We start from the raw sequence: 27,943 nt of genomic DNA, 5'->3' as shown, positions 1-27,943 counted from the left end.
GCTTTCCTAGAGCTCCTGTATGCTAACATTCCTGTTATTCACAGCTATTTTCCTTTGCTTTTCCATATCTATCTTCTATACCTAGAAAAGCATAGATGAGCTTCTGCATGCAACTGTCCCATTCACCACAGCATGATCAGGTGTTCTTTGATACATCTTCATACTGCTTCACATAGCTTGTTGTAGTAACTTTTAAATGCACATCTGATTTTCTCTTGTTTTATTCTTAATACTTCCAATCTTTTCAGACTCATTTTGGTCGAAACAATGTACTGAAGTTGTTCTACCAGGTTCTCCTTTCTGTTTACCCACGCATAGATTCAAGGGTTTACGATGATGCTGTGCAGATAAATGTACTGAAACAAGGTTGAGTATCATATGCATACCTGCCAACTTTCAGAAATAAAAATTAGGAAGATTTTTTATTCTTGGATTTCATCACTTATAATACACCACGGTCTCGATGAAAAAAGAACATAAACGGCATAGTTATCTACAGTTACAAGGCGAACTGACCAATGAATTTAAAAATTTTTAACTAACATAAAAATGATTACAAGAAAATGTCACAAACACGAAACAAAATGCGTAATAATTTCCTTTATTAGATTGTAACAAAAACAAAATTTCAATTTTATAGGTACTGTATCTCGGAACACTTGGAGGTAATGTCTTATGTTTTGTGGCCATAATGTGAAGAGAAAATACCAGAAACTGTCACAGATACAATTCTCTTTAATACATTCAAGTCTTTTTTTTTTTTTTTTTTTTTTTTTTTGCAAGTTGCTTTACGTCGCAGCGACACAGATAGGTCTTAATGCGACGATGGGACAGGAAAGGGCTAGGAGTGGGAAGGAAGCGACTGTGGCCTTAACTAAGGTACAGCCCCAGCATTTGCCTGGTGTGAAAATGGGAAACCACGGAAAACCATCTTCAGGGCTGCCGACAGTGGGGTTCGAACCCACTATCTCCCGAATACTGGCCGCACTTAAGCGACTGCAGCTATCGAGCTCGGTACATTCAAGTCATTAACATAATAATAATAATTTTGTGTGACTATTTGTAGCCGAGTGCAGCCCTTGTAAGGCAGACCCTCCGATGAGGGTGGGCGGCATCTGCCATGTGTAGGTAACTGCGTGTTATTGTGGTGGAGGATAGTGTTATGTGAGGTGTGTGAGTTGCAGGGATGTTGGGGACAGCACAAACACCCAGCCCCTGAGCCAATGGAATTAACCACTGAAGGTTAAAATCCCCGACCCGGCCGGGAATCAAACCCGGGACCCTCTGAACCGAAGGCCAGTACACTGACCATTCGGCCAATGAGTCGGACGTCATTAACATTATGAACTAAGAATGAACACTGAAATACGCAAAACTACCACATACAAACCAGAGACAAAATGTCACATTATTAACATACGCCTTCGACAGGGATAAAAGCTGAGAACTGGAAATAATTTTTTTTTTTAAACACGTGGCCTACAACTCCAACGGAACTACGCACAGAAACTATGTTAACAGCGTGCAAACCACACAGTAAGAAACTCATTCTTTCTCTCTGATTAACCGAATCGCTAGCATGCGCTAGCCTTTCTCGCTCGTAGACGATTGCTGTTTTTCGCAAGTTGTGAATCTCATTGCTGTCCTGAATTCCCAGCAGTAAAGCACACACGCTGCTGTAGTGAGCGGGAAACATGATACACGAAGGCAACGAACGATACACTCACCAAATAAAGCATCAAATAAATACGCTTGAAAATGAGGTTACAGGATATTAAGTGATATAAATGTATTGAATAGTACGATGCAATAAATCCTTTTCTTTGTAAAGTGAAAATGAGGTTGCATAAGTTACACAAACGCATAAGAATTTATCGTAGTGTAAGAGTATTCACTGTACTGGAGGTTATATTGGTGAAAAATAAGAAGTAAAATTAAATCGGAAAATCAGAAGACAAGGTAAAAAACAGAACGTTTCCGTGTAAATCAGAAGGGTTGGCAGGTATGCAATATGCCACCCACTGCAAAACTGTGGCTCATAGAAAAATATATACCCACCATCTGGTGGTGTATCATGAAGGGAATGTGATAATATGAAGGGCTTGTTGAGGGAAAGGCCATATTATGTTTTAAGAGTTCTGGTCCTTTGATGTTATCACATTTTGAACCACTCATACCTTACTATGTCCCTCTTCATCAATAACACCCCGCTATTGTTAGCCCTGTCCTTATATCACTTAATGTAACCAGCCCTGCAAGTTTCTTTTATCCAGTGCTTTGCCATTAAAAAACTGATAATGAATTTCCTCTCATTCATTATCATCCTCTTCCTAAAACCAAGTGTCTATATTTTGTGCCTGATGATTTAAATTCTCCCTCTGACTCAAAAAACAGTTGAAAAGTTCTATCATCCTATGAAAAGCAAAGAGGAAAAATGCACCCTGCTAGATTCACCAACAGATTTATGATAAAAAATACAGTGTCTAAAAATATTCACTGAAAGAAAACCTGATGTTAATAGGGAGACTTAAGAAATACAATAAGAAAAATCCTGAAGTCAATCAAACAACTGTTAGAAGATTCAATGAAAATCAACAATTGATCCTGGAGAATACAAAATCCAACTCAATTGTGACTTCAACAACCACCTTGGACACCATAATTTGAATGGCAGTAGGCAAGGGGGGGTCTGCCTTTATAATGACTACGCAATTGAACTGTGGCTGTAGGCAAGAGACCCTGCCATTATAACGAAAATTTCCAAAGGTGAGTGCGACCACGGTAGTAAGCCTACGCAACCAATTATAATGAGAACTCTTCAAGTAGAGAGTGACCAGCAGTAGGCAAGGGAAGCCTGTCATTATAATGAATAAAAGATAAAAGACTGATATCTATAGATATATAGACTGCAAGAATGGACAAAAAAGGCTAAAACCACTATGCCAGAATTGCCCTAAAATGAAATCTCCACCTCAGTACAATACTATTCGCACAAGACGAAATAAATTTTTCTGAAACAGAGTTCGACCGGCAACATAAAAAAAAGTAAAACTCACAGACTCTGCTGCTACTGGCAGTAGGAAACGGGGGCCTGTCATTATAATGAAAATTCCCCAACTCAAATGTAAGTGGAAGTAGGAAAGGGGACCAGTCATTATAATCTAAACTCCCAAACTCTTACTGTGACTAGCAGCAGGAAATGGGGCCTGCCATTATAAGGAAACTCTCCAACCCAGACTTAACATGACAAAATGACGTATGGGTACCTCGCCGTGGTGTATCTCAGGTAATGTTAAGAGCAATGTAATCTAATAAAATCTTACTCACGATGCGTATAGTATTTTACCTTTGATTACGTATATGATGTAGGATTCCGTTGCGAACCACGGGTACATGAGCCAGTTATTTACATATCTATATAGACTACAACAATGGGCAAAAAGAAAAGGCAAAAACCACTATGCCAGAGTTGCCCTAAAAGGATATTAAACACAACTAGAACTACATGACAATAGATATTAAAATCAGCGATGTACTAGTATTTAAGTGGTTCTGTTAATACATATAATTTTAAATAATTACGAATAACAACGTAATTTATTACTAAAAGTAATAACTTAAAAAGAACTAAAGCTATTGCCACTGAACTGAATTTAATTCCAATGACACAGTGGCCGGTGCCATTCTAATTATCCGCATTTCGCAGTCTGTAACAGTATCTATCACTTTTTTTTTATCTCAACTTGAATTTTGGGGGGAAAGGATTTCAGGGTTTCAGCTATAATGGATTTTGAATAACTCGTCGCGAGCCATGAAGTATTTTACGGCTTAGTTTATGTCTTCATGTAATTGTCGCCTGTTGAGTGAGCTTGAACATTGAGATATGCATTGCCTTATTCTCCGCTCGGTAATGGTATGCTTTCTAGCGGCCAGCATGGTACTAGGCTTCCTTGTCGCTAGTATGTGCTGCTCTCTAGCTGCGAGAAGTTGAGCTTGCTATGCCATCGACTGACATAAGACGACAATGCATGAGGAAAACAGTTTTTTTTTCTTCTGATTATTACTCTGAAGAAGGAAGTTTGCTGGCAATGATCGGCTCCTACATTAAGGAATAAAACTGCACATTGGAGGACTGTGAAGATGGTTTTAGGACTAGATCCTGGATAAATGGCCGTCCATCTGGGCGATTAGGCCAGAAGACTTGGTTTGTTGTTTAATGAGTTATTATTCTCCAACCTTGGGAGTACCTATGCTTCAATGTTCTTGCCTACTGGAGTAACCTAGTCAACGGAATCTACTATTTCCTGGTATTTAAGGAAAATAGAAACTATTTCGGTGTTATAAGTGTGTGAAAAATTATGAAGCCAACCTTTCGGAAATATTTGAGAAACAGGTCGTGATTATATGCAGGTGATGTTGAATAATAGCCTTGGGGTTTCAATGTAATTGTAATGATGTAATTGATTTTAGCTTCATGATGCAGTCGTTTAAAAGATTCATGGACATAAGATAACAAATCTATGTAGAGGAGCTCCTAACAAAGAGTGGTTATGTACGTAGTATGAGTATAATCTATAAGGTGGTTTAATTTCATTTTATTAATTTATTCTAAAAATCATGTTTATTATTTGAACATTTTTCAACCACCATTTGAGCAAGTAAGATAATTAGGAGAAAGCTTTTCTAATGAACTCCTCGGTACATTCGTGTAGCCATCTTGATTATGGTGGTGGTCACGTGTTGCGCTGTCATGTAACAGAATGCAAAAAAACTGTTAGTGGGCGTTACTCTGTCGTATTTGACATGTGAGTATCGGTTAATTATAAATGACACTTGACACTCTCCTGATGTGCATATGATTTTTCCTGCGTGCAGGACACCTTCTGCGGTCTTGTGACATTTAGTTAATTAATGTGTCTCTTGGAGTAGTGATATTTATTTATTTGTCCCTCATTTGTGGGTATTTATTGCATGATTATTGATTTTCTTCTCCCGGATGATTTTTCAAATATTTTAACTTGTAGATTGTTAGACAAGGTCGGAAGTTTGTTTTAATTAATATAGCCTGTATTAAAGTCTCCTTTCAAAAAAATCAAATCTGAGGATTTGTTATTTCAGCCAACTATTAATTAAAACTTAGTTTTAATTCTTCCACTCGGCCTCTCGTGCCCTTGTTTCCAGAACTCGTGACGACCTTTCCTTGGGATTTCTTGGTAACTGTTCTATTTATCATTATTCTTGTATTGTTTGCAATAATCCCAGGTCGTGCTAAGCACTCTTACTTATTGATATCATTGTGTTGTGAGATCAGCCATGCTTTGAAAGAAACTAGAAATGGGATCTTGCACTGCCTAACTAATATTACTCTTTTCCAAGTACACTTTGAACACTTTAGCTACAGAAAAACTCTGATGTTTCTTCCTCTTACGACTCTCATAAGCAGGCCTGGTAATTAGGGATGACGATACTGAAAGAGGAGAATCCTTACACACACTAGTAAAGGCTTGTACTTCGGTGGCATCACTTTCCTCTTGTGTTTCTAGTGTCTCAATATTTGATACCTGACTTTGTTGACATATGAAGGGTTTGAGAAAATATAATTCCTCCTCGTACTTCCACGGTTTTTTCACTTTCCCCCCTTTACTGCCACTTTTTTCTCTTGAAGCCATTGCTTTTCTATAGCATTCCCTAATACTTTTCCATTTTTCCTTGCATTCGTTTCCTGAAAGAAAAATATACTTGAAATTAATTATAATAAAACAAGACCATGGGCAACAAAACATGCTGCTATGTGTAATTTATAAAGTCTCAAACATTGAACAGTTAGACTATTGTACTTTCGTTTGTTTTCAGATTTCTTGCTACTGGTGACAGTTTCAAAAGAATTGCATTCTGCTTCCGGCTTGGCCATTCAACAGTAGTCACTATTGTTCATGAAACATGCCGGATTTTGTGGGAAGTTCTTCAGCCAATAGTAATGCCTCAACCAACATCGGAAGTGTGGAAAAGGATTGAAACACGCTTTTGAGACAGATGGCGGTTTCCAAACTGCATTGGTGCAATAGACGGTAAACATGTATCAATTCAAGCACCTGCTGGGAGTGGATCTACATTCTATAATTATAAACGCTTCTTTTCAATTGTTCTCCTTGCATTAGTGGATGCTGGCAACAAATTCATTTGCGTAGTCGCTTCATATGGCTCTAACAGCGACGGTGGCGTTCTTCGAAATTATAATCTGGGAAAAGGATTGGAAAACAACAGTCTTAATGTACCACATGGGAACCCATTGCCAGGGACTGGAGTTGCAATACCACATGTTGTGATCAGGGACGAAGCATTTCCTCTCCGAAAGTACTTACTAAGGCCCTACGCAAGAGCCCAGTTAGAAAATAACTATGAGAAAAAGGTTTTCAACTATCGTTTAAGTCAAGCTCGCAACGTCGTAGAAAATACATTTGGTATAATAACTCAGAAATTTAGGATGTACCAGCGATGATTGCAATTAACACAAGCACACGCTACAGACACTGTGTTAGCAATGTCTGTTATCCACAACTTTTTGAAAGATGATATTACTAGCCTTCCGGAGGTGCCAACATCTGCCACGGGATGTATAGCTTTTCAGCCGCTAGAAAATATCGGAGGAAATGCTTTGGTACAGGAAATGGCAATTAGAGACAATTTTAAAGACTATTTCAATACCATAGGAGCAGTTTAATGGCAAAAGAACATTGTGAATCGTGGACGTCAACCAGTTAATTGACTGAACATTATTATTTCTCTAAAGTCAAATTGTGGCTATGACAAAACGTGTATCAAGTAGTATGTAGTCTATGGCAATATTAGTAAATATATAATAGTTTACTGTTCTGCACAACTGAAATTACTGAAGAACAAAGCATAACAATGATCTGATTTTACGATAATGACAGAACTATTTAATTTCCATTGTATTCTGAAATACACATAATTATAAATAATATTTATTACCTTCTCTAAAATAGTTACGTAAGATACAATATGCTGGATATGCGAGTAACTATACAGTAGAACCTCGATAATTCGAAATCGGTTAATTCAAAATCCTGCCTAATTCGAAGAAGCTCTCGTTCCCGGAAACATGAGATATAGTTTCGCATGTTATTTTAATTGTTTAATTCGAAATACGGATAATTTGTAATTCGAAGTACAATGTCGGCCCCATTACCGAAATTCAGACTTTTAATTCGAAACTGCCTTTACATTTAAAAACAACAGTATGTTAAGAGTAATTTCAACTCGAAATTTACCCATTCCGTGTCATAATAGAACGCGCATTACGGAACGTGGAGGGGTAGCTTTCCGCACTTACACGCACTTCAGTAGGTCTACAGTGCGATTGATGATTGCAACATACATACATACATACATTATCATTATAGACTGTTATGCCTTTCAGCGTTCAGTCTGCAAGCCTCTGAGAATTTACTAAATGTCGCCACAATCCTCGATTTGCAACTAGTTTTGTGGCCCCATTTAGTTCTATACCTCTTATCTTTAAATCGTTAGAAACCGAGTCTAACCATCGTCGTCTTGGTCTCCCTCTACTTCTCTTACCCTCCATAACAGAGTCCATTATTCTCCTAGGTAACCTATCCTCCTCCATTCGCCTCACATGACCCCACCACCGAAGCTGGTTTATGCGTACAGCTTCATCTATCGAGTTCATTCCTAAATTAGCCTTTATCTCCTCATTCCGAGTACCATCCTGCCATTGTTCCCACCTGTTTGTACCAGCAATCATTCTTGCTACTTTCATGTCTGTTACTTCTAACTTATGAATAAGATATCCTGAGTCCACCCAGCTTTCGCTCCCGTAAAGCAAAGTTGGTCTGAAAACAGACCGATGTAAAGATAGTTTCGTCTGGGAGCTGACTTCCTTCTTACAGAATACTGCTGATCGCAACTGCGAGCTCACTGCATTAGCTTTACTACACCTTGATTCAATCTCGCTTACTATATTACCATCCTGGGAAAAAACACAACCTAAATACTTGAAATTATCGACCTGTTCTAGCTTTGTATCACCAATCTGACATTCAATTCTGTTAAATTTCTTACCTACTGACATCAATTTAGTCTTCGAGAGGCTAATTTTCATACCATACTCATTGCACCTATTTTCCAGTTCTAAGATGTTAGACTGCAGGCTTTCGGCACAGTCTGCCATTAAGACCAAGTCGTCAGCATAGGCCAAACTATTTACTACATTTCCACCTAACTGAATCCCTCCCTGCCATTTTATACCTTTCAGCATATGATCCATGTAAACTACAAACAGCAAAGGTGAAAGATTACAGCCTTGTCTAACTCCTGTAAGTACCCTGAACCAAGAACTCATTCTACCATCAATTCTCACTGAAGACCAATTGTCAACATAAATGCCTTTGATTGATTTTAATAATCTACCTTTAATTCCATAGTCCCCCAGTATAGCGAACATCTTTTCCCTCGGTACCCTGTCATATGCTTTCTCTAGATCTACGAAACATCTACGTAGCATTTTTCAATTACCTGGCGCATACTGAAAATTTGATCCTGACAGACTCTCTGTGGTCTGAAACCACACTGGTTTTCATCCAACTTCCTCTCAACGACTGATCGCACCCTCCCTTCCAAGATGCCAGTGAATACTTTGCCTGGTATACTAATCAATGAGATACCTCGATAGTTATTGCAATCCTTCCTGTTCCCTTGCTTATAGATAGGTGCAATTACTGCTTTTGTCCAATCTGAAGGTACCTTACCAACACTCCACGCTAATTTTACTACTCTATGAAGCCATTTCATCCCTGCCTTCCCACTATACTTCACTATTTCAGGTCTAATTTCATCTATTCCTGCTGCCTTATGACAATGGAGTTTATTTACTATCCTTTCCACTTCCTCAAGCATAATTTCACGAACATCATTTTCCTCCTCCCCATGAGCTTGGCTGTTTGCAACACCACCATAATGATTTCCTTTTACATTGAGAAGATGTTCAAAATATTCCCTCCACCTCTCCAGTGATTCCCTGGGGTCTATTATGAGTTCACCTGAATTACTCAAAACACTGTTCATTTCCTTTTTCCCTCCCTTCCTAAGATTCTTTATTACTGTCCAGAAAGGTTTCCCTGCTGCTTGACCTAGCCTTTCCCGGTTATTACCAAAATCTTCCCATGACTTCTTTTTGGATTCAACAACTATTTGTTTCGCTCTGTTTCTTTCATCTACATACAAATCCCTGTCTGCCTCGGCCCTTGTTTGGAGCCATTTCTGATAAGCCTTCTTTTTACGTTTACAGGCTGCTCTCACTTCATCATTCCACCAAGATGTTCGCCTTTTCCCATCTTTACACACAGTTCTTCCTAGGCATTCCCTTGCTGTTTCTATTACAGCATCCCTGTATGCCACCCATTCACTTTCTATATCCTGCACCTGCTTACTGTCTACTGTTCGAAACTTCTCACTAATCATATCCATGTACTTCTGTCCAATTTCCTCGTCCTGGAGATTTTCTACCCTTATTCGTTTGCAGACAGATTTCACTTTCTCTACCCTATGGTTTTAAAGGAGAAACTGCCAGCCGGGAAATGTACAAGGGTGAGGGATGGGGGTCACAGTAGTGCGTTGCAATGCACGTGGAAGCGAGATAGGTACTTTATTCCCTCATCATAGGAAAGTTTGATAAGCTACAATGTTTTACGGGCGTCGGGCACTTTCCATGCCAGTACAAAGCATCTAAAAATGCAAACAGTATAGAAATCCAAAAAATAATGCATTTGCACAGGGGAACCGGCATAATTTATCCTCGTCTTTGAATTGTACGATTTTTTTTTTCTTTCGTTGCGTGAGGTTATGTTTGTCAGTGATTTATCCAACTCCATTATTTGAACATTGTAAATGCACCTTGTTGGATACATTTTGGAAATAGTTTTTTTCCATGGCATTTGAAAGGTTTAAACTGTGAATCGAGGGATTGCATGTATTAATGGGTCTTAGAATACTTTGTGACGCGGCAAGTGTTTACATTTCTGAAGTACGAGATAAGTGCCATGGCGGGAAATTGTACAAGGATAGAGTCATAGGAAAGTTCGATTTTAAGGGCATCGGGTACTTTCTGTGTAAATACAAGGCATCTAAAATGCATACAGTATAGTAATCCAATTAATAAAGCACTTGCACATGGGAGCCAGCATAGATTCCTCCTCGTCTTTGAATCGTGCTTTTTTTTTCCTTTCTTCTTTCTTTCGTTGCGTAAGGTTATATTTACCAGTGAGAAATCCGAGTGCATTATTTGAATACTGTAAATGCACCTTCTTGGATACATTTTGGAAATAGTTCTTTTTTTCATGGCATTTGAAAGGTATAAACTGTGAAGCAAGGTTAACTGCATGCAGTAACGGGCCTCAGGATATTTTGTAACGCGGCAAGGGTTGGTACTTCTGAATTGCGAATTGGCGGTTAATTCGAAATCACGTAATTCGAAGTCCGATTTTTGAGTTGCAACGACTTCGAATTAACAAGGTTTTACTGTATTTAAATATCGTATTCCGTTACCTTAAATGGAGATTGTGATTTTAATTGATGCCTTGTGGATAAACAGCCTTTTCTTGAACATTGTTATGCTAAAATATCAATATTATTATTGAATTTTCAATTTTAAAAGTACCTTACCTGTTGCATTTCCCAGTTCCTTGCTTATCTCATCCCACGCATTATCTATTGCAATGGTATTGCTATATAACTTATGACATTTATCATACTTTTCAACTAATTGAATAAGTTTCTCGCAATCCATTTTAAGCACTGCCCAGTTTAAGTGTCTCTCAGGAATGTGAATATCCGCAGACAAAGCAAGCACCGTGCTGTGTATGTGTGTATCGCCAGTGTACCGCACTGACTCGACGAAAACACCCAACTACTTTACAAATGTTACCGATGTTATATTCCGGTGGGAGGAGCGGAAGAAATATTCTCGCCAAGCAACTTCCTCCTCTTCGACGTGGAGCGTTTCCCCTCCAGTCTGTGTAAGTGTGAGTCGCTGCGTCTAATACGCAGTAAAAGAATATTTTCCGGCCTTCGCGCCGCGTCTCGCTTCCGCTAAGTGTGAGCGGGCCTTTAAGAGGCAACTAAAAGGGAGCTCTCAACTTAAGAGCATGGGTTAGTGACTATGGGTTCCTAGCTAGGTCTGGCATTGTTTGCATTAACTTGTGCCAATGTCCTCAATCTTTCCTACCCAACATCCCTTGGTCAACTGTTCTCTCTTCTGGCCCCAGCAGTATTACGTTTCCGATGACTACGGTGTTTTCCATGTTCATGCCCTTCCCCTTCGTTTGCCGATACCTTCATTCTACAAAGCGTAGGATTTCTATATCTTTTTCTGATTAGTGTTGAGAGAGGGTGGTTGACCAGTTGTACTTCCTTTTTAAACAATAATCACTGCCACCCGATTGTACACATTAAAAATGTACATTATCTTGGTTGTAACATTTGTAGTGATTGAGGAATGAAAGATAGACCAAATTATAAAATTCCCTAAAATTAAAGGTGTAATTAACCAGGCTTAAAAACCTTCTCAAGTTCAGAGACATACAGGATCACAGTCGACAAAACCCTGGCAAGATTATACTTGTCAACAGAAGTGAGGCTTGGACCATCTAGAAGGAAGATCAAAGACTGACAGCAACAGAAATGTAACTCATAAGGGGCAACTGCTAGATACTCCCTACCCAATCAAAAAGTGCACAAGGACATCCTGAAAGAACTATGAATTAAACTAATAGTTTAAAATGTACAAGAGTACTGGATGTCATGTATACAACATCTCAACAGGATGAACTCTAGCCTGATACCTTAAAACATATTTTTAAGTTTGTTTTAAGAGGAGGGAAAAACCTGGGAAGACCGAGAAAACTAGCAAGAGACTGTAACAGACCACTAAGCAAGATAACTGAAAGATGAAGATAATAATGGCAATTAATGTCATGATGCTTAATATTTCTCTTTGTCATCTCACGACATCTTAAGAGTTTCCTTCAAAATATTGTCCTTGCTGCTTATGATAAGACTTGAACCTCAGATATCAAAACTTGGTTTTCAAAATAACTGAACAGTATAATATTACTAAATTTAAATTTATTTTGACCTACCTGAGGATACGTGGGCCAGTTAGAAAATGTCTTCAAACCTTGCCTTATTTCTTCATCATTAAGAATGTCAAAAGTCTTGTAATCAGCACTGTATCCATCCAGAATTCCTACTATTGTTTTACTGAAGCCACATCTTGGCTGCTGTGCTGTGCCTTTCATGAATAGCATTACAGGAGCAGCATTGATAAGATTCCTCAATCGGGAATTCAAATCCTCTTCATTAGATTTAGTTGCAGCTGTAGAATCTTCATAAGGAGCCTGTGAAACCTAAAGTCAAAACAGAAATAGTAAATTGAAATTACAACAAAACTTGCAAAATACACAGAAATACAGTAGCCTATCATGCCATTGTAGTTCCTGGGGCGACTGAGGAAATCTGTTTTCATGAGAGTATTGAAGAGTATACTTTTTACATTTCATTTTGAAAACAAGAGCTCTTTAAATAACCAAATTAAATCTTGACAGTTTTTTGAAGTCTTAATTTTCAAAAATCACTTTCTGAAGTTTAAATTTTCATCTTATCAAAACTTATCTCTTCACCAAAAAAATATTTTTAAAATGTCTGAAAGTCCAACACCTCAAGACGTTTTCAACCTGATAAAATTTATGATTAATGTACACCGACCACAAAAAAAGTGGACGACTTGACAAACGTAACATTTAAGTGTCAAATTCAACTCTCTTGTCCTCTATTCTGTACATAAGGTACTTTTATTAAGAGATTTATAAACACATCACACACACTATAATAGAAAGAAGGTCATAAATGATCATGTCCTCATCGTCTATTGTCTCCACCTGAACAATCTGTATTCTTGAAAGATGAGAGCCATTTCTGCCTATAGTCCCCATATGGGCATGTAAGAGTGTGTAGTAGATGAGGTGAGCGATATTCACCTGATACACTGCCTACCACGACACCTTTTGGAAGAGGTTCAGTTATGGTGTGGGGAGGGGTCAGTCTTCACAGACGCACTGAGCATCAGCCACGGAAGGGGACTCAATGCGCATCGGTATATCAAGGAGATTATACCATGTGGTGCCATATGCACAGTTCGTGGGAAAAATCTTCAAGATTACGCATGATAATACACGCCTGCATGTTGCAAATTGTGTAAATGTGTTTTTCAGAGAAGAACCCTGAACTTGCCAGCATGCAGCCCCACCCTGAATATCACATAGAACATGTGTGGAATATGCTAGCATGAAATGTTCAATGTTGAGATTTTAACACCTTACAATACCTTAGGGATACTCTGCGTGAAGAATAGGATGCCATTCCTCAAAAATTGATCAGGAATCTTCTGCTCAGTATACTCCAATGCCTTCGTGCTGTTATTGAAGTCAGAGGAGGAAACACTCGCTATTAGTGCGTTTCTGTTTTTTTCTTTAACTTTTTAAAACATTTAAAACATGAAATTAATGTTTCTGTTGCTTATCTCAAATAACTACTTTCAAGTAAATAAAAAATATTTCATCAAAAGTTGAATTTGTTAACAACTTTTATATATTTGACCCTTAAATGTGGCCCCTTTAATGTGACCAATTGCACAGAATAGGACCCAAATGGCAATGGGAATTTTACAGCAGAGCTGAACGTAAGTATCGGGGGTGTAAAAACTGCATTTCTATGTTTTGACTTCTTATGCTACCTATGGGTATCCATAACAAACCAAATTACAAAGAAGTTTGATTCTTCATCACTAGAGGTCATGAAAATTTTGCACAATTAGTAAGTAATAAGTGAACACTACACCAGTGTTTTTCCTAAATTATAGTATCCTTAATGGTAACAGACAATAATTAATATCTTCGTAAGTATTGCACCTAGAGGCATTAAAGAGTTAGCTGGAAAATTTATAATGCCCAATAACGGACCAACTACATTGGTATTATAAATTTACTCATTCGGGACAAATATTTCAGGTTCCCTATGGGAATCAACATCTTAATCAACTTCACGTTTCTGAGCGTAACGTGTTATACATAAAGAAACTTGAGCGACGATGTTGAATCATCTATATATATTTTATAATGTCGATGGACACTCTAATCCTCCTAAATTTATAATACCAATGTAGTTGGTCCGTTATTGGGCATTATAAATTTTCCAGCTAACTCTTTAATGCCTCTAGGTGCAATACTTACGAAGATATTAATTATTGTCTGTTACCATTAAGGATACTATAATTTAGGAAAAACACTGGTGTAGTGTTCACTTATTACTTACTAATTGTGCAAAATTTTCATGACCTCTAGTGATGAAGAATCAAACTTCTCTGTAATTTGGTTTGTTATGGATACCCATAGGTATGTATATATATATATTATAATGTCGATGGACACTCTAATCCTCCTAAATGATCGCATGATTGGAATTCAAATTGATGATGTGCTAATTTCATTTAAGTTTCGAGTGCACATTTATAGAGTGTAATGTGGGAATTTCATTATGATATAGGTATAGTTTCTGTGATACGGTTTCTTTTCAGTGAAATTAATTTGCCAATTTCTTCATGAATACATCTTATTGGAAGTATTTAGAATGTATTTATTATGTGGTGAAGTGTAAGGAATTTTCCTTTGTGAATCAGATATTTCATATGGCCATTCAAGTCTTCATAAAAGAAACGTTTCATTAAACCGCATGGATATGGGTTATAGAATTCACATGTGTTTAGAATTGAGAATAATTGTCTTTGGTAGCTATGAACTTGTATATTTGAATGTGGGGTAGTCGATGTGATTATGATATGGTACGTGACTGTTTTATTGGATTTTTTTAATTGGGAAATAGGAGGTATGTATGATGTGTTGTCTTCGAGAATCCCAAGAATGTTAATACTGGAATATAGTAAAGTAGAGGTTCATCATGCGAATTTCAATGTGATACGGCAGAATAGACAAGTAGTTACGATTTTATAACTGTACCGTGAAGGTACTGTTTTCCAAAGAATGTTTTCCAGATGGACATGTCAATAATATTAATATGATACATGAGTATGAGACAGGCATTATATGAATTTTATGAATGATACATATGGAGAGTGCTCGTAAACCACACCCGGGCAACTGGAGTGGAAAACTGATGATGATGATGATGACATATGGGTTAAAGTTCTTCGAATTAATGTTACCCCCATAAGATATTTAAATTGCACTTTGATTAAGAATAAAGTTAGGGTCATACTACCCAATGTACAACCTACTTATTTTCTGTAGAGTAACTGTAGTGTTAGTGTATGTGCCTTGTAGATGTTAGCAGAATTTCAGCAATCCAGAGGAGAGACTGTGGATGAATCCGGATGTTGGTGTGTCTTGATAATTTCAATTCATGATTGTTCATTATAGTAGCATGTAGATTTGAATATCTATTTTTGTTGAAGTACAGCAGCTCGAGGACACTATGATTATGTTGTTGTTCTGTTTTAATACTTCTTCAATTTATTATCTGTGGTAAGCTGCAGAATCGTTTTGAGTGTTCCGTAATTTCTACTTTTAGGTTCCATGTTGCATGTATTTATTTCAGTAAGCACTCAAGATGTTAACTAGAAGTCGTTATTTTATGGGACGGTTGTAAATGATATTAATGAGATATTAAAGGAAAAGGTGTTTGGCCCAAGTTGGACACAGACGTGAACGAACAAATGTTTTTCTTTATTTGCGGTGGATAAGATAAATAATTTATGTATGTATGCATGTATTTATCTTTATCATCAGATAGGTTTGCCATTATTGTAAAGATAGAGTGACAGTGTAGCGCCATACAAAGAGCACTAGGAAAGTTTTGCGATGTGAGAGAACGCTTTAGATTTTTTCAAAATAATTTCCACCACACTCAATACACTTCTCCATACGTCGAAACCAGTCACTGAACCAACTCTGCCACTTTTCTTTGGTTACATTTTCACATTCTTGATCCCATGCTGCCAGAAGCTCCTCGTCGGATGCAAAACGCCGCCCTTTCAGCTTCATCTTCACTTCTGGGAAGAGTGTGAAGTCACATGGGGCAAGATCAGGACTGTATGGAGGGTGATCAAGCACAGTCAACCCTGATCTGGCAAGAAAATCCACTGTTACATTAGCACGATGTGCTGGAGCATTGTCGTGATGCAAGAGCCAAGTGTTGAGCCATGACCTTGGACGGAGTTGCTTGAGAGCCTGGATGACTTGAGGCAGACAAGTCTCGCTGTACCACTTCACAGTAACTGTCCTTTGTGTTTCAGGATTTCCCGTTTAGTGAAGAATACTGCAATCATCCTTTTCTTCACTGACCTTTACTTCTGCACAGTCACAGGAGTACCCTCATATTCAAACAGCCACACCTTGTTCTGGGATTTTGTTGGGACATTGTAATAATAAAGCCAAGTTTCATCACCTGTAATGATGCTATTGATGTTACACGAAGTCCTATTTTCAAACTGTTTCAGCATTTTCGGCACCATTTCACTCGATGTGCCCTTTGTTCCTCTGAAAGTGAATGGGGCACCCAAAGGGAACAAACCTTTCTAACATGGAGATGGTCGTGTAAAATTGAATGAATAGCTGGTGCAGGGATATGGAGGGTCTCTTCTATCTGCCGATATGTCAACCGCCCCTCCTGCTGTAACATTTTCCTCACAGCATCAATGTTTTCCTCAGTCAATGATTCAGACAGTCGCCCAGAACGAGGACCGTCTTCAACACCAAAACTTCCACTCTGGAACTCTTTGTACCAGCAGAAAATTGTTGCCCAATGTGGACAGTCCTTCTCCAGCACAGGAGTCATTTCCTCCAGGCACTGGTCAAAAGTTAATCCACGAGCAAAATTGTAGCGGATAATTGTGCGATATTCACCTTTAGACCACAATGACATCTTAACTTGCTTTCAATCCCACTGCTTGGTAACAACTGGTGTGAAGGCCACGCCTTGCTGTCTTCTAGACCAGTTTTCACCCCCCTTTTCATCCCTCACCATAACAGGGGTGTCCAGCCAACCATTTCTGCGTATTGCAAAACTTTCCTAGTGCCCTTTGTATGAGCGGAAGAGATAATAACCAACAAAAGTAATTTTAATGCATAGTTTAAAAAGTATGTTACTTACTGCATGCAATGTTTACTATTTATCCACCCTTGTCATACGATTTTCTTTGATTATTGTTGATTATTTTGTTACCGATGATTGATTTCATTAAATCGGAACATCCTTCCAATTGAACTAGATTTTTAGTATTTTCATTTGTAAATTAGCATCAGGTAATTAAGCTATAATCTCTTATGACTGTAATGTTAATGTGCTGATGATTGTTATGAACTGTAATCGGTACCTAATTGAACCTTCACGCCCATAAGTGGAATCTTGTGCATCACCTTGAGCAATGCCAAGGTGTATTCACAATATTTCTTTGAACCCTATTATTATACATTTGCGCAATTACGATTACAGTTTATTTTCTTGGCTTCCAATCCTCGAGCATGAAAAGTTAAAATGTTGTGATCTTTCCTACTTTTAAAGATACTGCTCAAACTTATTCGTCTACTAATGTCATTCTATTCTCCTCTGACAGCTCGAACATACCACTTATGTGATACAAATTATTATAATTTTACTAAATACCACCTATTCAATACATAATAAACTAATGAAGACTTACATCCTTATTAAATTATTAATATGGTACATGTTTTGCTCCTTTTTGTGAGCATAATCAGTCAATTAACATTTACCCAAGGTTTAATAATATCGTGAACATATTCTATTGAGCTAAAATATGCTTTGTAAGCATGAGTGACAAATAATATTATACAGATCATGTACCAATAAAAGTTATGTCTAAGTTAAAATATATTTGTCTAAAATCTTAACATTAACGTTGTCCTTTAAAAGTAGTAGTCAAGAGGTTGTAAGTAACACTAGAAAATTATGCAGCAGAAGGAAGGATATATCAACAAGCTCAATTTGGAAACTTACAATGTTCATTAAAATTCTACTTCAGATTAGAAAGTCTTCATTTTACTAACAAGTTAATTCAAAAAACAAGACTGTTGTATTGACAAGATTGGATTTATGCTAATACACATTGTACTAGTGTTACTCTAGTAACATCGAGAATAAGACAATGGTTCTTAATAGGCATTCTACTACACAATGCTCCATCACACCCAAATGAAGAGCAACTTAGAAAGTGGTGACATCAGTCATGTTCCTCCCTCCTAACATGACGTCATTATGCCAGCCAATGGACCAAGGTGTGCTGGAAATATTGAAGAGGAAATATCGGCAGAAACTCCTTTCATCCCTGATACAGGAAATGGACAATGCCAATGAAATGATAGAAAAGTTAAAATGAATCAACATGAAAGACGTGGTATACTGGATAGCGCAGTCTTGGGAAGAAGTTGAAACTACGACATTAGCAAAGTCTTGGAACATTTTGCTGAGTGAGGTTGAACATCGAGAGGAGGTGGTACAAGAAGACATATAAAACATTGCTCCCTTACTGAACTGCATTCCTGGCTGTGAGGATACTATGACTCAAGATGTAAGTAGTGTGCACAAGATCAGCTGTTTGAACAAACTGACCCTGATATCATTGATTTTGTGAATCCAGATGTAGAAAGACCTTGACCTTTAACAGGTGCTATTGGAGCTATAGCAACAACTATAGGAATAATTAAATGATTCCACGAAAATGATAATTCCCTCCTATTTTTAGGACTAGCTCTAATTACCTTAACTATAATTCAATGATGACGTGATATTATGATGAAGAAGAAGAAAGAGGCATTGCAGAACAAAAGGAGAAAACGATGACTCGCAGTGAAGGATTAAGTGCATTGTGAAATGGCATTAACCTACACTGAGCAACAGCCGGAAGCAAGCTCACGGAGGTGTTGGTTTTTCGTTGATGGCGGGATCTCGCAGCAAGGAAACGTGAATCAGCAGGCAAGCAGACATTGCTGACAAGTTTATTTTACGTAAGACACTTGGAATGTCTTCGTTCAATACTGCATGTACTGTACAATTGAATTGATAATTCAATAAATAGAGTACCGTAAAACATGTAATTATTTTAGTAATACAGTAGGCCTATAGCCTTCCTGTTTGTTTTAGTTCATGTTCAAAGTTATTCTGTATTATCCGACATTTCGGTGATCCGACGTACTCCAGGTCCTGTTTAGGTCGGATAATCGAGACTCTACTGTACTAACTTATACCTGATGTCTGAAAACTGAAAAATTAAAATTAGAAAATTAAAGCCCATTAGAGATGATTTCCAAATAGGTTTTGATTTTATATCCTTGTAGAGTTTATTTGTGAAAGCTTGACGTATAAAAATGTGTCCCTGACACTGTTGATGCGAGAGGCTGGTGTGACTGTCGCAACTCAAGGGAAGCATTAATGTTCAAAATCCTGCAATACAATATCGATCACTGTTGCAGTATCATGCTTTTATCAGTATACTAAGCTAATTTAAGTTGTATGTTACCAGAAATATAGCTAATAATGTTCAGCTCTCAAAACTTGCCCTGCAGGTAAAGTCTTCAGATGATTTACTGTAGATGTTGATTCCCTTAGGGAAATAAATATTTGTACGAATGAATAAATTTATACTACCAATATAAATGGTCTGTTATTGGACATAACTTTTTCCTGCTAACTGATTGATTGATTGCCAGCATTTCGCCACCGTGTGCTAAGTTGGGCTCATCAGTTGGTACTTAGCACACCCACCAAGATGCATGGCTAGTGTATACCGTGAAGGCACCTGCGTAGACTACTTGGAGCCACCGGCAGTGCCAATGCACTACGAGAGACTGTCTCATTACCAAAAATTGATGCCTGCTTGGCCATCAGATGATATAGATGTTGATATCTTAGGGAAACTGAAATATTTTTTTTTTTGCTAATTGCTTTATGTCGCACCGACACAGATAGGTCTTATGGCGACGATGGGAGAGGAAAGGGCTAGGAGTGGGAAGGAAGCAGCCGTGGCCTTAATTAAGGTACTTTTTTTGCTATTTGTTTTACGTCGCACCGACACAGATAGGTCTTTTGGCGACAATGGGATAGGAAAGGCCTAGGAAGTGGAAGGAAGCGGCTGTGGCCTTAATTAAGGTACAGCCCCGGCATTTGCCTGGTGTGAAAATGGGAAACCACGGTAAACCATCTTCAGGGCTGCCGACGGTGGGGCTCGAACCCACTATCTCCCGATTACTGGATACTGGCCGCATTTAGGCGACTGCAGCTATCGAGCTCGGTTAATTAAGGTACAGTCGCAGCATTTGAGTGGTATGAAAATGGGAAACCGTGGAAAACCACCTTTAGGGCTGCCAACAGTGGGGTTCGAACCCACCATCTCCCGGATGCAAGTTCACAGCTGCGTGCTCCTAACAGCACGGCCAACTTGCCCGGTGGAAACTGAAATATTTATCCCGAATGAGTAAATTTATAACAACAATATAAATGGTCTGTGCCAACCGATGAGCCCAACTTAGCACACGAGGGCGAAGCGCTGGCAACCAGGAATGAGTTAGCTGGAAAATTTAGAATGTCCAATAACAGACCATTTATACTGGTACTATAAATTTACTCATTCGGGACAAATATTTCAGTTTCCCTAAGGGAATCAACATCTATATCATCTGATGGCCAAGCAGACATCAATTTTTCGTAATGAGACAAAGTCTCTCATAGTGAATTGGCACTGCCGGTGGCTACAAGTAGCCTACGCAGAGGCCTCCACGGTATGCACTAGCCATGCATCTTGGTGGGTGTGTAAAGTACCAACTGATGAACCCAACTTAGTACATGGGGGTGAAACGCTGGCAACCAGGAATGAGTGCTGGAAAATTTATAATGTCCAATAATGGACCATTTATATTGGTATTAAGTTAAAGTCTTATCGGGCCCTCGAAGTGGCCAATAAACTACACGCCAGGTAACTACGATTTATGCTGCTGATAGCGCTACCTGGAAGTGGTCAAACAGAAATATCCTTTTACATGGAATGGAATTTACGTGCTACTTTACCCGTAGGTGGTATAACCGGCCCTAAGCCATATTTGACACTAACAAGGGAACTGTCTATACTGTCATATTGAAATCGACAATGAAATTTGGTAGAGAGGATGAGGGGTCGATAAGAAAGCAATGTACAAAAATTTGATCTGCAAGGTCCTGAAATCGATACGGAAATGTCTAATAGAATTGCATGCGTTAAGGTATAGCTCGACGTGTAGAGCCCTGGTAACCAGCTGAAGCGACTGGGTTACCTTGAGCTTTCTGCGCTAGCCAGTTGACATGTTCCTTTGAAAGAGCAGTCATTAATCCGGCTAATGTTCTAGAGTATACTTTACATTATTTCCGTGAAAAAAGTTTCTCCTCTTCCCGTGAAAAAACTTCAGAAGAAAGAGATTAGGGTCGACATATGCTCGAACTAATTGAAAATCATCCCGTGGGTGCCAACATCGTCTTGGAGTCATGTTCTGGAGAGAAATAGTGACAGTGGAAGTGGTAACACCTCATCTGCATTATGCGAAAGAGAAGGCAGCACACCATTGCCACGAACAAGATGTGTTACGGATCCTATTTTGAGCCCCGAGTCTGATTCCCGGCAATCCAGTGAAGAGAGACTGCAGTCACCTAGCAAGCTATGCTTCCAGTCCACAGAAGAAAGTGGAACAACTGTACATCTTGAAGATATGAATTAAGTTATTTTCAAGTGCCTTTTCACCTTCATTTTTAAAATCGTTAATCTCCATGGATACCTTTTATATTTTTTATATTGTTTTCTTTATACACAACTATATAAAATTTCCTTTCTACTGCAGTAATATATTTGTCCATCTCACATTTTAACCAAGGTAATACTTGATTGATTGATGCTTGTTGTTTAAAGGGGCCTATCATCTACGTCATCGGCCCCTAATGGTACGAGATGAGACGAAATGAAATGACTAATTAAAATCCCAAAATCCTCCACTGACCACAATTCAAAACATGAGGACGAAGAATGAATGGATGGATGGGCATGAATTTAAAACAATCAGTGGAACCAACCCACAGTGCCTCACATGCACAGAAGCAGGCGTAAAATGATAGTATTACTGACCAAGGGACTGCTTCTATACCACGATACTGAATCAATGATGCTTGCAGTCTAAAGGAGTCCAAAATCCAAGTCATCGGCCCCTCATAATGGTACTTATCGCTAGAAAAGTAGAACCATGGTATTTGTCATGTTGCGGTACTATCAAGAATAGCGTTGACTTGCGGTATTCCACACATTATGGTACTGCTCACAGGTAATGAAATTCGCGCATGTAATACAGACCTATGGAGTTTCGCACCTTGCGGCGCCACTGACAAGCAAAGCAAACCTATGGTGTTTATCACCTATACTCCGTACGGCCTTACTTCTAAATTGAAGTTTCGCACAACAAATGAGCATCGCCTTCCCTCTGTTGCCTGCGAAAACAACTGATGCAATATGACCGCGGTAAACAGCCCTTTTCAATTGTAATACAGTACTCAGAAAAACGAATGAATATGGATTGAAAACAAATTCACAAGAACTACACTTTCTAACAATATCTGGCACTATAAGAGAATATATTATTAACAATGACAGAGAATGAGGAAATGACACATCATTAACGGCTAATGGCTGGCACAGAAAGGAGGTTATGGCCTATAAAGGGAACACTCTACTGATCTCAGAGTCACTGGAACCCTCAATATGAACAACACACTAAATATTGAAGGAAAATGCAAAAGATCGCGAACCGTACCGAATACCAAACACGCTGAGCGAGATAGGTTAACCACGTGGCGAATGTAAATATTAGAGTTGGCAACTAAGTTTCGAGATCGTGCTCTGCCGATATAAATCGATATGAATGGCAGCTTGGGATTGGTTAGATGTCTATGCTTCAGCGCATAACCACCAGACAGAGCCAAAATCAGCTAAAACGTCAATTTAGAAGTAGCGCCGTATGGAGTATAAGTGTACTAACAACAGGGACTCTTACTATCCCGTGGTATTCCTCATAAAGGGGGTACTAATCATAGGCAAGCCAGAACCATGGGTTCTGTCATCCCACGGTGTCGCTCAGATAGTGCTTCTAATCACAGGTACTGTAAAAGCCGTCGCGCTCTCGTTTGCTACTAATCACAAACCTATTTGGTACCTAACATACTGGTACTACGCGCAAGGAAAAGCGACCCATGGTGTTCCCCGCGTGGTGGTACTAATAACAAGGAGTTTCACGATTCTAATTTGATCATCCCTTGGTCGCCCATTTTAGTCGCCTCTTACGATAGGCAGGGGATACCATGGGTGTATTCTTCATTTGCGTCCCCCACCCACAGGGGGTTGTGTGTTTGGTCCGCGAGAGGTATTTTATTTCCCTCAAGTCTGCCGGCAAGCCGGTTAGAACCCCCCTATTTGCCACCGGGGACATGCCACGTGGGAGTAACACCTCTCCCCCTGCTAAGCCAGTGTAGTAGGTTCGTGGAAGGCAATACTTTGAATATATATGCTCAATTCTACATCTCATCAAGATTGTGAATGATTTTAAAGTGTATCTACACTTTGCAGTGATAAGAAGAATATCAAAAGACTTTCTCCTCCACCACAATACTACCGGCATATGCCCATTTCCACAAGACTGTGAAATTTGATTTGTACCTAAGCTCTTGAATACTATGAAAAATATTAAAAGACTTCTTGTATATTCCTACAGCTAAGTGAACTAATTTCTTACAACAAAAGTGTTTTCAGGAAATTCTGAAAACTATTTTCTATGTTTTAAGACAATCTTTAAAACCACTGTTACAGATACTTTGTTCTACATGCGATATGGCTGAAGATGACCTTTAAGTAGGTCAAAACTAGTCCCATTAAATGTTTATATAATAAACAATATTTAATTTGTATTGAAAAGGTGGAATAACTCGCTTATTACTTTAATTCGGTTTAATCAAAGTTCAGTTTGGATCCATAAAATGAAATTCATTTCTCTAGATAACTGTAGAGGTGGCAGAACCAATTACAATCTACATCAGCAAGCTCCACTGAACACAGGAAATTGATGCATACAAAATTATTTTCTTGTTTTACAGAAGCAAGAAGACTGAAGCAGAATGTAAGCGATGAAGACCTGCGACTGTGGGCCTTGAAAATTTCAAGAGAGATCTCAATGGGGAGAACTAATTTCAGTGCATATGCTAATCGAGTCATTTTAAGGAAAAGTACAGAATAAAATGTAGAAAAATTATGAAATTTGTATCCCGTACGTATCTGCAAGAAGACAAAAAAGATAAAGTTGCAAAGAAATTTGTGGAAGCAGCTACACAGCAATATTTAAACTACGCCCTGTCTTCAATATACAATAATGATCAGTGGTTTCATATGCAAAATGAAAGCGAAAAGGACTATCATCTGCTGGTGAGAAACATACAGAAACAGTTGCTCAATCACTTAATATATTCATCCATTCATACACAAATGAAATTATTCATTGTACTACAGGCAACTGGAACTTTTGGTCTGAGAGTTTCCAAAGAAATATTTCATGCCAGAAATATAATTGTATAATTATTGTAACAGCCACAAAATCAGGGAAAATAGAGAAAAAGGAATTAAATTAAAGTACTGGTTTGAAAAATGCTTCCCATTTGCAGAAGAGAAAGGTTTGCTACTACTAGATTCCTGGACTACTTATAGTGATAAGAGCTGTCTTGAAAACAATCCTATAGGCAACGGTATAGAAATTCTCCAGATTCCTCCCGGCACTACAGGCAAAATACAGCCCTTGGACAAGTTTTTCTTCCAGATTGGAAGGCTTTGTATCGCTGCTTAACAGACTTTGTGCTGACTTGTTAAGACTTTCAGTTTGATCTTTATCAGACTGCGGTTCAAGGACATGATTCGGCTCCATGGCCAAATGGTTAGGATGCTGGCTTTTGACCACAGGGATCCTGGGTTCTATTCGCAGGAGGGTCAGGAATTTTAACCATAATGGGTTAATTCCACTGGCATGGAGGCTGGGTGTACGAGTCATCATTTCATCTCCATCACGATGCGCAGGTCCCCTATGGTCATCAAATCAAAAGACCTGCATCTGGCGAGCCGAACTTGTCCTCGGACACTCCCGGCACTAAAAACCATACACCATTTCATTTCCAAGGACATGATTAAATATTCATCGTTCGCAACCAATTATATAACAGAGAACCTCCCAAATTCAAAATGCCTGCGAAATATTGCTTTCAAACAAGAAAACTGCGAAGAACAATGTGGCCCCCAAGCGCATATTCGTTGTTCATGGTGCCAAAAATATTTGTGTTTTTTATCATGTGATTAACACACTTCATTTATGTTTTACATTCGTTCCGTAACAATAAAGTGACCTTGGCGCATGTCAGCCTGCCAGTTCTTTCTCCCTCTCTCTCCAGCACAACTGCAACGCCACTCCGCTGTGCACCGCGCAAGCCAGCAAGAAGGCAGGGTTGTCCAGAAAGCTACATTGCCACATGGATTTTGTATAAAGATTTTGAAACCTTTCAGTTCGAAATGGCAGCTAAATTTTTGTACATCACTGTTTTACGGGTCTCCTCATGGTCTCTGCAAAATTTCATTGTCGATTTCGATATGACAGTATAAACAGTTCCCTTGTAAGTTTGTTCCTTTCTAATACTGTCTTCTAAGATAACTTTAGTTTTAGAAATACTAATTTTCAGACCATTTTTTCTACATTTCTCTTCTAGTTCCAAGCTATCAAAATGCAAATTTCTAATGCCGTATGATATTATATGCAGGTCAAATACATCAGCCAATCTGTCAACAGTTTCCACCTAACCACATCCCACATTACCATTACTGCAACATTTGGTACCCAATATTTTCAGCAGTTTATGAACACCCTTCTTCCCACCTGTAAACCTTCACATGACTAGCAGCAGGGAGTTACTAGAAGTCCCTGTTGCTTCAGACTACCACTCTCTCTCTCTCTCTCTCTATATATATATATATATATATATATATATATATATATATATGTGTGTGTGAAATGAATAACTTTACTATTTGAAACTGAACACCTAATCTTCCTTTAGCAGAAGGGACTGATTTGTAAGTGGGCATTAACGTCTTGTATAAAACCATCAGAGTACAAACCTGGTCGTTAATTTTTTTTGTCAGTTCAGCAGCATTTGCACCATTCACCCTGTCTAACAGTGCACCTCCACGTAACAATAGGAAAGTAGGAACAGCAGACACTTCATACTTCATTGATATCTCAGGCAGGTCCTCAGCTAAACATTTCGCAAACTTCACATTCTGCAAGAAAATCAAACACAACATACATGACATATACTTGAAAAACAATTAAAACATGCATACGTTCACGAAAGAAAATAATACCTTCAGTTCCGACTGCTTAGCTAATTCCTCTAAAACGTCATTCATAGCCTCACACTGAGCAGCCCAATTTGCATAGAAATGAATTACGACCAAGTTGCCCGCCCTAGAATGATAATAAAAGATAATAACATAACCTAAAACATCATACCGGTTATATGGGCACAAAATTTCAGTGATACATTAAATATTTGGAAAATACACGTTATATGTTACTACAAGAGATTAAGAATATTTGAATACGAACTTAACAGTGCTGTGAAATTCACTCTGCTGTTTTATATCTAACACAACCATCGTACTTGAGGTGATGAAATACTTTGATTTTTCTGTGGAAAATGGAAACAACTCTTTGCATATCACATGGAGCTGATGCAACACCGGCGGGTACCAGTTATTAAGGATTCCCAAGAACTATATATAGAACTAAATACCGGTTTGCTATCCCCGAGAAGGGATTCTTCTTCTCTTTTTTGATCGGAAAGAGAATCACAATCCAAGGAGAGGAAATCAAAACCTTGAGATTTGCCGATGATATTGTTATTTTATCTGAGACTGCAGAGGATCTTGAGAAGCTGCTGAATGGTATGGACGATGTCTTGGATAAGGAGTGCAGTCGAACGACGGCAGGCGATTCAGGAAATATTAAATTAGGAAATTAGAGGAATATTGTTACTCGGATAGTAAAATAACTAACAATGGCAGAAGTAGGGAGGACATAAAATGCAGATTAGCACAAGCAAGGAAGAGCTTTCATAAGAAAAGAAATACGCAAAACTAAGTATTAATAGAAATAATATTTAAATTATTTATTTTGTTGTACTATGCACATTTGTGCGCACTTCCAATATATAAATAAGAACAGAAATTTGCTCACTTCAAACATTGATATAGGAATTAGAAAGATGTTTTTGAAGACTTTCGTGTGGAGCGTGGCATTGTATGGAAGTGAAACATAGACAATAACTACCTCAGAAAGAAAGAGAATAGAAGCTTTTGAAAATATGGTGTTACAAAAGGAATGCTGAAGGTGAGATGGATAGATCACGAATGAAGATATACTGAATCGAATTGGCGAGAAGAAATCGATTTGGCTAAGTTTGACGAGAAGAAGAGATAGAAGGATATGACACATCTTAAGACACCCAGCACTTGTTCAGTTGGTTTTTGAAGGAAGTCTAGGTGGTAAGAACGATAGGGGTAGACCAAGGTATGAATATGACAGGCAGATTAGAGCAGATGTAGGATGCAATATTTACATAGAAATGAAAAGGTTAGCACAGGATAGGGTGCCACGGAAATCTGCATCACGCCAGTCTATGGACTGATGACTCAAACAACAACATGGGCTCCTATAATTTT

The 27,943-nt window shown here is 38.4% G+C and overlaps 1 protein-coding gene across 2 annotated transcripts in view; it reads right to left on the bottom strand.

The window, feature by feature from the left end:
• The window catches only part of Grx3 (Glutaredoxin 3), a 104,506-nt gene extending 77,519 nt beyond the window's left edge, over window positions 1-26,987 (bottom strand). Inside the window, exons 1-4 of one of the 2 annotated variants that reach the window (XM_067153774.2) lie at window positions 26,829-26,987; window positions 26,585-26,687; window positions 26,339-26,500; window positions 12,177-12,443 (exon numbers count right to left, since the gene is read on the bottom strand). In XM_067153774.2, coding sequence (XP_067009875.2) covers window positions 12,177-12,443; window positions 26,339-26,500; window positions 26,585-26,687; window positions 26,829-26,878 — 582 coding nt within the window. In that variant the 5' untranslated portion in view covers window positions 26,879-26,987. The remainder of the gene's footprint in view (window positions 1-12,176; window positions 12,444-26,338; window positions 26,501-26,584; window positions 26,688-26,828) is intronic. The other variant, XM_067153784.2, reaches the window with a different exon arrangement.
• Window positions 26,988-27,943: the final 956 nt, after the last annotated feature.

Source organism: Anabrus simplex, chromosome 1 (assembly GCF_040414725.1).
Source record: "Anabrus simplex isolate iqAnaSimp1 chromosome 1, ASM4041472v1, whole genome shotgun sequence".
NCBI lineage: Eukaryota > Metazoa > Arthropoda > Insecta > Orthoptera > Tettigoniidae > Anabrus > Anabrus simplex.
The sequence above is the reverse complement of the archived record's forward strand: the minus strand, read 5'-3'. Positions and strand labels throughout refer to the sequence as shown.